This window comes from Ranitomeya imitator, chromosome 1, assembly GCF_032444005.1.
Source record: "Ranitomeya imitator isolate aRanImi1 chromosome 1, aRanImi1.pri, whole genome shotgun sequence".
In the NCBI taxonomy this organism is placed as follows: Eukaryota; Metazoa; Chordata; class Amphibia; order Anura; family Dendrobatidae; genus Ranitomeya; species Ranitomeya imitator.
The window spans coordinates 157,952,457-157,964,837 of record NC_091282.1 but is presented as its reverse complement, the minus strand read 5'-3'; the positions used below and the strand labels follow the sequence as shown (position 1 = coordinate 157,964,837).

At 44.5% G+C, this 12,381-nt stretch overlaps 1 protein-coding gene across 1 annotated transcript in view; it reads left to right on the top strand.

The window, feature by feature from the left end:
- SKIC3 (SKI3 subunit of superkiller complex) overlaps window positions 1-12,381 on the top strand; it is a 237,132-nt gene that overhangs the window by 161,257 nt on the left and 63,494 nt on the right. Inside the window, exons 31-34 of the mRNA XM_069751930.1 lie at window positions 2,692-2,913; window positions 6,959-7,031; window positions 8,502-8,555; window positions 8,638-8,749. Coding sequence (XP_069608031.1) covers window positions 2,692-2,913; window positions 6,959-7,031; window positions 8,502-8,555; window positions 8,638-8,749 — 461 coding nt within the window. The remainder of the gene's footprint in view (window positions 1-2,691; window positions 2,914-6,958; window positions 7,032-8,501; window positions 8,556-8,637; window positions 8,750-12,381) is intronic.

Below are 12,381 nucleotides of genomic sequence, written 5' to 3'. Positions count from 1 at the left end.
CATGTTGACACACAAAAGAGGGGAACTCGATTTCTGTGCTCAAGCCACCATGGGGTAGAGCTGCATGGACCAGAATTATTATATTATTAAGTGTTATTACTGAATTTCTCTCTCAATGCTCCATGAGAGAAGCAGGAGGTGAGGCTAGTCCGCATGTATGTAAAGTATGCGATGACCACTGAAACTGGCACGAAGTGGAATCCTAACAGTTTGTATATTTCTCTTTTTTATGATTCGACATGTTGCAATGCTTGCCAAAAATGTACTCTAACCTTGAAAACCCCTTTAAAATCTACTAGAATGGACATATCCCTCTACAGACGATTCTTATGCAACTCTTGTTTATTGAGACGCAGATCGTTCATTCTCTATTTCGCACAGATCATTCTCATTATTAGCCACATATGTAGGGGCCACTGTCATCTGGTTTACAGATATGTGCATTTTCTGTTTTGTCAGCTCTTTAGCATAGGAGAAAGAAATCCGCTTTGTTGTTCTTAGACCGGAGGCTGGGGAATCACAGAACGGAGGCTGGCAGAGGGGCCAGGGAAATCACACACCAAAGGCAGATGGAGGAGCTAGGGAATCATATACCGGAGGCAGGCAGAAGGTCCAGGGAATCACAGACCAGAGGCAGGCAGAGGTGCTGGGGAATCATACATCGGAACGTCCATGGAATCATAGACCAGAGGCAGACTGAGGGGCCGGGGAATCATAGACCGGAGGCAGACTGAGGGGCTGGGGAATCATAGACCGGAGGCAGAGGGAGGGGCCGGGAATCTCAGACCAGAGGCAGGCGGAAGGTCCAGGGAATCACAGACCAGAGGCAGACTGAGGGCCCGGGGAATCATAGACCGGAGGCAGACTGAGGGGCCAGGGAATCACAGACCGGATACAGGCAGAGGGGCTGTGGAATCATAGAATGGAGGCAGGCGGAGGGGCTGGGAAATCATAGAATGGAGGCAGGCGGAGCTGCTGGGGAATCATAGAATGGAGGTAGGTGGAGGGGCTTGGGAATCATAGACCGGAGGCAGACTGAGGGGCCGGGGAATCATAGACCGGAGGCAGACTGAGGGGCTGGGGAATCACAGACCAGAGGCAGAGGGAGGTGATGGGGAATCACAGACCGGAGGCAGACTGGGGGGCCGGGGAATCATAGACCGGAGGCAGACTGGGGGGCTGGGGAATCATAGACCGGAGGCAGAGGGAGGGGCCGGGGAATCTCAGACCAGAGGCAGGCGGAAGGTCCAGGGAATGGAGGCAGGCGGAGGGGCTGGGAAATCATAGAATGGAGGCAGGCGGAGCTGCTGGGGAATCATAGAATGGAGGTAGGTGGAGGGGCTTGGGAATCATAGACCGGAGGCAGACTGAGGGGCCGGGGAATCATAGACCGGAGGCAGACTGAGGGGCTGGGGAATCACAGACCAGAGGCAGAGGGAGGTGACGGGGAATCACAGACCGGAGGCAGGCAGAAGGTCCAGGGAATCACAGATAAAAGGCAGACTGAGGGCCAGGGGAATCATAGACTGGAGGCAGACTGAGGGGCTGGGGAATCACAGACCGGATACAGGCAGAGGGGCTGTGGAATCATAGAATGGAGGCAGGCGGAGGGGCTGGTAAATCATAGAATGGAGGCAGGCGGAGGGGCAGGGGAATCATAGAATGGAGGCATGACAGAAAAAAGACTCGCACATCCAAACTAGTGTGAATAGGTGCATACCAGGAGCAGCTACCTCCATACATAAATATACAAAAAAGGTTGCACTCTATCGTGCAAAAGCATGTCTAATATGAAATATATGAAATATGAATAGCAAAATGGCTTTTGAACATTAGGAAAATATTTAAGAGACGCTTTGCACAGAATTTGATATAATCAAATAGTGTGAGCCCATCAACCAATCGTCAAGGTGGTCTCATAAAACTGATGGGTCCCTGATCTCCCTGTCCAAATGTGAACACTTACCGAAGGCCAATGTCTGTATGCCTGGGTGAATGTGGACACCTCTGTTCAGCAAAGCCTACATATGGGTTGACCGGGACCAATGGAGGCAGGCGGAGGGGCAGGGGAATCATAGAATGGAGGCAGGCAGAGGGGTTGGGAAATCATAGAATGGAGGCAGGCAGAGGGGCTGGGGAATCATAGAATGGAGGCAGGGGGAGGGGCCGGGGAATTACAGACCGGAGGCAGGTGGAAGGGATGGGGAATCATAGACCGGAAGCAGGCAGAGGGGCCAGGGAACTACTGACCGAAGGCAGGCGGAGGGGCCAGGAAATTACTAACCGGAGGCAGGCGGAGGGGCCAGGGAATTACTGACCGGAGGCAGGTGGAGAGGCCAGGGAATTACAGAGTGAAGGTAGGAAGAGGGGCCGGGGAATCACAGACCGGAGGCAGGTGGAGGGGCCGGGGAATCACAGACCGAAGGCAGGCAGCGGGGCCGAGGAATCACAGAGCGGAGGAAGGTGGAGGAACCACGGAATCACAGAACGGATTTCTTCACCAAAGGCAACAGTGTAATGAGTATTACAGCGCCATTACAGCCATGTCTCTACTTTACATTATAAAATCGTGCTGATGGGTTCTCTTTGATACATATCTTATGATAATTGATTTTTTTTAATTTCTGTCCTGTTTAGCAGAGTGTCCTGTAATGTTTTATGATTTGCTGCTTGTTTTTTTTTTTTTTACAGCTCTGTATTAAAGGAACCCAGCATTGAAAGTCTGCACGCCCTGTGTGCTTTGGGCCTAGCTAAGCGTGACGTTACTCTAGCAACGGCTGCTCTTAACGAGCTTCTCAAGCATGTAAAAATGAATGATAATGTCTATGAGAGGTGCCTTATTATATCGGCTATATATGCTTTACAAGGGAGGAATCCTGCAGTACAGAGACAGGCCTGCAAAGCTATACACAGGTTAGTATGTGATAAAGATGCTACATCATAGCTCTTAATGGCTATAGGGCAGCTTTAATGAAAAGCGCAGAATTATCAGTAATACTAAATAATTTTGGCTCCATTCTTTCTAATTTTCATTTGTAGCCATTTATACAGCACTGTATCTGTAGGCAGCCAGTAATAATTGAAGATCTCCATTCTCTGGTTTAGATCTGGCCGCGTCACCCACATGCTGATAGTCTGAATATGCCCACTCTGACCACATAAGGCCGGCCACTGGGAGGAATTCGGGGCCCACTGCACCAGCACAAGGTCTGGCTCTGTGGATTTCATCCCGGGACCTACCAGCAGTCATGTAGCCTCCCCAGAACATTACTGATCCACCACCAAACCCATCGTGTGTCTGTCACTCACTGTGATCAGTCTCTCATCGATGAGGAGAACAGGGTACTAATGGTCGACCTGCAAGTTCTGGGTTTCTTTTTTGAATGTTAATCAAAAGACCAATTGTCTGGGACCACCACATGCAAAACCATTCACTTGTTGGGGTTATCTTGCTGTTCCTCTCCAGTGACCTGTTATCACTTTTATTTACTTGAAGCATGTGAACTTGATTCACAATCACTTACGCTTCGTAACTGGATCGACGATCGATGTCTCTGGGTTTAGACCAGTTTCACACATCCGAGTTTCATGATCTGTGTAGGATTTCCTGGAAGCTACGGATCTCCTGACGCAAACTCAAAAGTCTCATAAAAATAAATGAGGATGTTGAGTGCTGGTGAGGAGACCCACAGCCAGTCCAGGAATTTCAGCAGAAAATGGGACACAGCACCCCAGTGGAAGGTGCTCAAGTAGGGTCCTACCCCTTATACCTTGGTGCACTCTTTTAGAAGAAAATACCTTATAACTGTAATTATACTTACCTCTACAATCATGTTGTAAAAAGGAACACCAAAAATCAGAATTGACGCAATTGCTTTTTCTTTCCTACCATTTCACCACATTTGCAATTTTTTTCCTGCTTTCCGGTATATTATGTGGTAATGTGAATGGTGCCATTCAAAACTACAACACATCACACCAATACAAGCCCTCATTTGACTATGCAGATGTAAAAGTAAAAGAGTTAGGAAGATGGAGAGGAAAATACAAAACCGCTAAAATGAAAAAATGTCTGCAACCTTAAGTGGCTTTTAAGTACCATGCCCCAATTTGTGGACAGTCTTCCCAGGAATAAATGCAGCCCAATCGCATAATAAATAAATTAATTGCCTGTTCTGTAGAACATTGTATATTCATTACAGCATGGAAGAAAACTGTAACAGTATAACTATATGATATATTTGAGCAGAAGGTTGGCACTCCGTTTTCCTCGTTTTAACACTTTATTGGAAATCCATGTGTACAAAAGACATACGGTAGTTTGGTCCTCAATACATTTTACGCGTTTCGGAATATCATTCCTCAATCATAGACATCTATGGCTAAAGTGATATTTCGAAATGCATAAGATGTATTGAAGATCGAGCTATGTCTTTTGTGCACATGGATTTCCAATAAAGTGATGAACCAAAGAAAACGGAGTGCCGACCTTCTGCTGATTTACTTCTTTGCCTGCTCAGGCTGTCGTGCTCCCAAGATGCAAGTGGTGCTGGCCTGATGAGCTGTGATTTTCTGTGTTTTTTTTTTTATATAATACATTGTATTAAAGATTTAGGCAGGTGTAGAAAAAAATGCTGCTAAGTAAGAATGTTTTCAAAAATAAAATCAAGTGATGGTATTGCATTATGGATAAGTATTTGCCTGGTTTTCTCAGCATTGAGGACCCATTAGTCCTGATCAAATCCCCATCTCCATTGCTGAGATGCAGCCCCAGATTTGCAATAAACTTCCACCATGCTTCACTGTTTCCTGCAGACATTCATTATTATACTGCTCTTCAGCCAACAAACTGCATTCTGTTACGCTCAAACATTTCATTTTGGGATTCATCAGTCCAGAGCACCTGCCCAAATGAGTTTGCACATCAGTTCCTATATTTACTTGCATAGTTAAGGGGGTTGTCCTGTCCAAACCGATAAGTCTACATTGATTCTGTGTGACTGCAAACTTATGAATCCCCCCCAGAGCACGCATTGTGTGCTGCGAGGATTCGCCAGTTTCAGACTTGGGACAGGAGGGTATGTATGAGTTATACATACTCTCGGTTAGTGGATATGGCCTCGCTCTTCATATCCTTGTATGCAGCGAGGCTGCTCCCTCTAGTCAGCCACGAATAAGACAGGGTGCGGAATCGCTCCATGCAAGTCTATGGAGCAAGGCCACGCCCACTGCCTGGGAGTATGTATAACTCATACATACTTTCTTTTCTGGTCCCGGGTCTGAACCCGGCGATCCCCCACAACTCACGTTCGTTAGTGCCCTTTGTTGGGGAGGTGGAATTAATAACTCTGAAGTCACACAGAGTAAGTGCAGACTTATTGATTTGGACCAGACAACCCCTCTAAGTTGCTTGGCTTTGTATTCATGTCGAAGGTATACTTTTTTGGCTTCAATTCTTCCATGAACACCATTTCTGCCCAGACTTCTCAGATCAGTAGATGGGTATAACTGAATCCCACTGGTTGCTGCCATTTCTGAGCTGATGACACTGCTGGACATTTTCTGATTTTAAAGGGAAGTTATCATGATGCGTTGTTTATCTTTTGCACTAAACCACTGCATCTATGGTTTTTAAGGAGTTTGCTCACTACTTTAGCATTGATGACTTATCATTAGGATAGGTCATCAATATATGATTGGTCGGCACTCGGCACTCCCACCGATGACTTGCTACTGATGTCGGCGGCCACCGGCCAGTAATACTCCCTTGTGGAGCAGGCTGTCTTCTGATAGTGGCCGAGACAGGGTACTCATATCCACCTCCTGTTCAAATCAACAGGATGCAGATGTGTAGTTCCCAGCGGCGGCCATGATCAGAAGATGACCAGCTCCACAAGAGAGTATTTGGGGCCGACACCAATGACAGCTGATCGGCGGGGATTAGTGATGAGCGAGTGTACTCGTTGCTTGGGTTTTCCCGAGCACGCTCGGGTGACCTCCGAGTATTTATGACTGCTCTGAGATTTAGTTTTCATCGTGGCAGCTGAATGATTTACAGCTACTAGCCTGCTTCATTATATGTGGGAATTCCCAGGCAACCCCCACATGTACTCAGCCTGGCTAGTAGCTGTAAATCATTCAGCTGCCGCGATGAAAACTAAATCTCCGAGCAGTCATAAATACTCGGAGGTCACCCGAGCAACGAGTACACTCGCTCATCACTAGCAGGAATGCCAGGTTTTGGGCCCAGACCAATCAGACTTGATTACCTTTCCTAAGGTTAGGTCATCAATACTAAAGTAGTTAACAACCTCTTTAACGTTATCCACTTATTGGTGCTTTATAAAAATAGCTTGAACAGCACATCTTTAGTCTGATTTGAAATCTTTTGCTTGGTAGACTCCTTGTGTCTTGCCGTGGTGTATGTAAGACCTGTGACATGAAACGTCTTCCAGCTTTGTAGCAGAGTCTGGTTGTTCTTCAGGTGTTTCCATATCAGTTAATGACTGTGTTTCAACCTCCATATTAAAATGATGATCAGTATCGCCTGTTTGGTATAATTGGTTACACCAACACCTTACTATGATCCTACAAAATCCCTGACTTTGTGAACGTGTACCTAGATGAACTAATGCTGTTTTGGAGACAAAGGGCGGTCACACCAAATATTCATGTGACTTAGATTTCTCTTTTATTTATGCACTTTGCATTTTGTTAATTGATAAAAAAATAACCTGTTAACACCTCCATTTTTGAAAGCATCCTTACTTTGCATCGTTTTTCCACACCTGCATAAAGTTTTCACCGTTCTGTATAGTATACCATTATGGTATGAATTCTGGTATGTTATCTTTCTTTTATTGCTAATTGTGGAATTCACTATTGCCTGGCTGGAAAATGAAATATTTGTTTCTTTGTCTCCTACCTGCCATGTAATCTTCATGTTTCTTATTATTAGCCATCCAGGGAATCCCGAGTTGTGGTGTCTTTTATCGAGGATCGTGCCCTTGTATGCTCCCAGGAATGCTAGGGTAAGATTTTATCCGTTTTTCCAACCCGGCTTCAGTTTTGTAGGCTTTATACGCCACTGTCACTAGACTAAGATTACTTGTATCCTCAAGGAAATAGCAATTCTAGTACATTATTTAGCTCATCCTTCTAAAATTGTTCTTGGAAACATTTTTTAACTGGAAATTAAACCATTACCTTGGATGTAAGACCACCGGATATTAACCATTCTGCTTGTCAATTGTGCGTCGTCTTGCACAGTATGACGGTGTCCATTCAGTTTCTCTTTGAAACCTGTTCAATCCCGATGTGCAGTAATATTTATTTTTATTCAGCATTAATCCAGATTCTAGTTATTCTTATATATAAAGGCTATTGACAGTCTTAAAAAAATCTTGCAAATGTAACTTTGAAAAAAGAGTGAAGTTTTCCCAGTGGTAATTATACTTCTACTTAGTCTTATTGTCTAATTGATGAGTTATGCTTTATGTAAGATGGCCCCCAAAGCATGCCCCCCGATCATCCTGTATAAACCTGCCCTCATAAGGCCAATAACAAGAAAGTGGCAAGGCTGCATAGAGACATTTTGCTGCACCACTGACTGATTGTAATCATTGAGTGGCAGAAACAATCCACACGATTGCATGTAAATCATTGTATCCCCTTGGACTGCAGCTGTAACTTGCTAAAGCCTGTAAAGCCATGTTGCATTTAATGAGTTAAGTTTTGCCTCCTGTTTTTTTAATAAGTCCATGTTCAGATATCACAGATATTGCTGCTGATTAACTATGAAATCTGTGTGCATTCCTTATTCAATTTATTTGATTGGGGTTTCTGTCATCCAATTTACATACCCTGGAAAAGATATAAAATAATTTATTAAAAATTATAACCATTCACATTTTTCCCACAGATTCTGGATAAAGAAACAAATGCATATTGACCCCATTGTGGGGATCTACAGTATGTTAAATCCATGACACATCCAAGTCAGAAATCCAAGTGTTAACCCCCGATCTCTGTTGTTAAAACTTCTTGTAAATTACATAGTGTGTTTACCTTACAGTGCGCCTCCATCTGGGGTGGTGCTACTAACGGAAGTTCCTAGACGCTAACTTTATACTTTCCAGCTGCCGGTAGCAGTTTGTGACCAAACACTGAAATGAGCCGGAAGTCACTTTTCAATGCAAGTTTATGACCGCCTCGTACTGGCACTCATAGACTTTCATTGAGAGCTTGTGACCATTGCCTCTGACTTCCGACCATTCAGAAGCTGCGGTCATAAGATGGCAGCGCATGACCGGAGCAGTGATGGGAACAGCTGAAGACATTGGGTTGTGAGGATATTTCTACGGACAGCGATTTAAATAAAGATAAAAAACACTAGACTGGTGCTTTAACCCGTGAACGTATTCGATGATTGTGATACTTTATTTTTCCAAGACACTGTCCTAGATTCCGGATGACATCCATATTTATTGTACTCTTTGTAGGGTGGAGCTGCTGCCGGCATTGTTGCACATTCACTGAATCTGAGCCAAGCAAAGGTAAAACACCTATAGGGTTTCATTAGGAAATATTTCACAAATCTTGGACAGCAGCAACTTACCCCAGTGTTTTTCTCCTTAGACTTCACTATTGTACACGACAGTGAATGAATTAGCTGCTGGTTGTCTGACAACTGACAACACGAAGCAGAATGCTCTGAAGACAGCGCAAAGGGCTGCACATTTCTTTCCAGGTATTCCGATAGATATATTTACTCATCTCGTTAAAGGTTTTTCCGATTTAGTAAAGTGATGATATACTACTATGATAAGCCATTATGTACTGATCAGTGGAGATAAAATCTCTAGGATCCCCATCCATCCATGTTCCCTGCATCTCCTCCTAAGTGTTCCCTGCTTAGCAGCTCTCCCAACCACCCGGGTGTGCCATAGCCTAACACCAGTCTCACTACACACTGGATTACGGCCTTCAGCAGTAGAGAAGTGCTCCACTCCTGGAACTTAAACCCTTTAGATGCCTCAAAAAAATAGCAACCATGATATTCAAGTGGTTAGATACACACCATGTCCTTCTGTCACTGCTGACCCCACTACCTTGGGATGTCAATGAGTGGTCATAGCAGGAGTCTTCCATGTTAGTTCTCCTTGAGCCTAACAAGAGCGTGCTGACAGGACAATACACTGCAATTCAGAAGTATTTTAGTTTATTGTACCCGCAAGAAAGCGATCACATATTCAAGCCCCTAGTGGGGCTGAGAACGGTAAAAATAGTGGGAAAATTTGACATTTATGTACTTGAACAAGTTAATCATTTCCCCCCCACCTTCGACATTTCTGCTGAAGACTAAATATGTTTAATTCTTTAAGATCCATCATGCCCCTTATCACTTTTCATCCTCTCAATAAATTGGTGCCTAGAACTGAACCGCGTATTCCAGATGTGGTAACACTAGCGCTATGTAACGTGGTAATATTACATCTCTGTACCGGGGTTCATACGTCGTTTTAAAGGCACGGATGATTGACCTCGTGGAGACCAAAACATCCAACACCGCGGAGACACCATCACGTGTTTCTCAACGCAGTGATCCAGAACACTGCCCCCAAATATGCAAATGCATGTAGAGGAGCTGCGGAGACACCATCACGTGTTTCTCAACACAGACAGTGAATAACCAGGCCTTTCCCCAGGGAGGAACAACCAAGGGAAGGGCAGCATCCAATAGAGGAAAACATCAAATAAAGGAAAACCACCTATTCCAAGCATGGTATCCATGCACAGACAGCTGTTTCGGGGTTTTTGTCCCTCATCAGTGTGGAGTAGGAAACTGGCTATCAGGAGCAGTGCCTAGTAGAACGTCTATAAAGGCATGGATGATTGACCTCGTGGAGACCAAAACATCCAACACCGCGGAGACACCATCACGTGTTTCTCAACGCAGTGATCCAGAACACTGCCCCCAAATATGCAAATGCATGTAGAGGAGCTGCGGAGACACCATCACGTGTTTCTCAACGCAGACAGTGAATAGCCAGGCCTTTCACCGGGAAGGAGCAACCAAGGGAAGGGCAGCATCCAATAAAGGAAAACATCCAATAAAGGAAAACCACCTATGCCAAGCATGGTATCCATCCACAGACAGCTGTTTCGGGGTTTTTGTCCCTCATCAGTGTGGAGTAGGAAACTGGCTATCAGGAGCAGTGCCTAGTAGAACGTCTATAAAGGCACGGATGATTGACCTCGTGGAGACCAAAACATCCAACACCGCGGAGACACCATCACGTGTTTCTCAACGCAGTGATCCAGAACACTGCCCCCAAATATGCAAATGCATGTAGAGGAGCTGCGGAGACACCATCACGTGTTTCTCAACGCAGACAGTGAATAGCCAGGCCTTTCACCGGGAAGGAACAACCAAGGGAAGGGCAACCACCTATGCCAAGGTCAATCATCCGTGCCTTTATAGACGTTCTTGTTCCTTCCCGGTGAAAGGCCTGGCTATTCACTGTCTGCGTTGAGAAACACGTGATGGTGTCTCCGCAGCTCCTCTACATGCATTTGCATATTTGGGGGCAGTGTTCTGGATCACTGCGTTGAGAAACACGTGATGGTGTCTCCGCGGTGTTGGATGTTTTGGTCTCCACGAGGTCAATCATCTGTGCCTTTATGGACTTTCTACTAGGCACTGCTCCTAATAGCCAGTTTCCTACTCCACACTGATGAGGGACAAAAACCCCAAAACAGCTGTCTGTGGATGGATACCATGCTTGGCATAGGTGGTTTTCCTTTATTGGATGTTTTCCTTTATTGGATGCTGCCCTTCCCTTGGTTGTTCCTTCCCGGTGAAAGGCCTGGCTTTTCACTGTCTGCGTTGAGAAACAAGTGATGGTGTCTCCGCAGCTCCTCTACATACGTCGTTTTATACATGACACTGACATATCCTGCTGGCCTTAGAAGCAGCTGACGGACATTGTTCTGCTATTTAGTCTAGAATCTACAGGTACACCCATATCCTTCTGTACAAGTGACTCTCATAGTTGGAATCCCCCTAGAACTCTGCTTATTATTAGTGGCCTGGTGCATAACTTCACATGTCTCCACATACCTCATCTGTCCAGTGGATGCCCAAACTCTGTTTGTCCATTACAGCTTTATGTATGAAGATGTTCCATAGACTACACTGTACTACGTAGTGTTTCCATTTTTTGAGATCGCACTAAACGTATTAATCCCATCTATATAATTTATAAATAATAGCGGATCCAGCACTGTACCTTGTGGTACACCACTTCTAACCAGAGACCGTTCAGAGCTCTAACCAGTCTTCTTCAGCGGCCTCATCAGACAGACCACAATGACGACTGGACCTCCCCATCTGAAGGGCGCAAATTAAAAATAACTCTCATCCTTCTTTTTTGTGTGACCTGAAGCCACAATTAGTGTGAAACGTGTCATTTATGTTGCTAAACTAAATTATTTCTCCAACCATAGAAAGGCTTGTGCCAAATCTGATCACTTCTATAAAAATGGCCTTTACCTCACCAGCAGCTAGGAGGCTCCTCTCTGGATGAGCAACACTGGTTTAACCCCTTAATGACCGCCAATACGTCTTTTAACTGACCTGAGATATAAGAGAATAGCCTCCCCATACAGATGACAATCCAGCATCTGTCGGTTGTACACTATAGCTGACAACTTGCTGTACCAGCCACGATCAGTATTTGCACCATCTAAATCTGTTTAACCCCTTAGATGCTGCTGTCAATAGTGACTACATCATTATAAATGGTTAACAGAGTGTGGGGGCTTCTTCTTTGTCACAATTGGTGCCCTCAGATCATGATTTTGTGGTCCTGGTGTTTGCGATGGCAATTCATGACCAAATAGTGGCCTTAGAGTCTGACGGCTGTAGTAATCTGTTCAGAAGTTAGCAACACTTAGGTGGTAAAAATACACATTTTCATTTCTGTCATACCACTTTGCATTAATTCCTGTAAAGCACCTGAAGGGTTAATAAACTACCTGACAGCAGTTTTCAATATGTTTAGGGGTGCTGTTTTTAAAATGGTATCACGTTTGTGGGTTTCCCAATATATGGGACCCCTAAAGTCACTTCAAACATGGATAAGTCCCTAAAAAAAGAAATTTTGTAAATTTCTTTGAAAAAATGAAAAATTGCTGCTACATTTTTAAACCTCCTAAAATGCTAACAAAATAAAATAACATTTTACAAATGGTGCTGATGTAAAGCAGAATGTGGGAAATGTTATTTATTAATGGTTTGCTGTTGTATGACTATCTGGATTAAAGGGATAATCATTCAAATTTAGAAAATTGCTAATTTTTTAACATTTTTCTCAAATT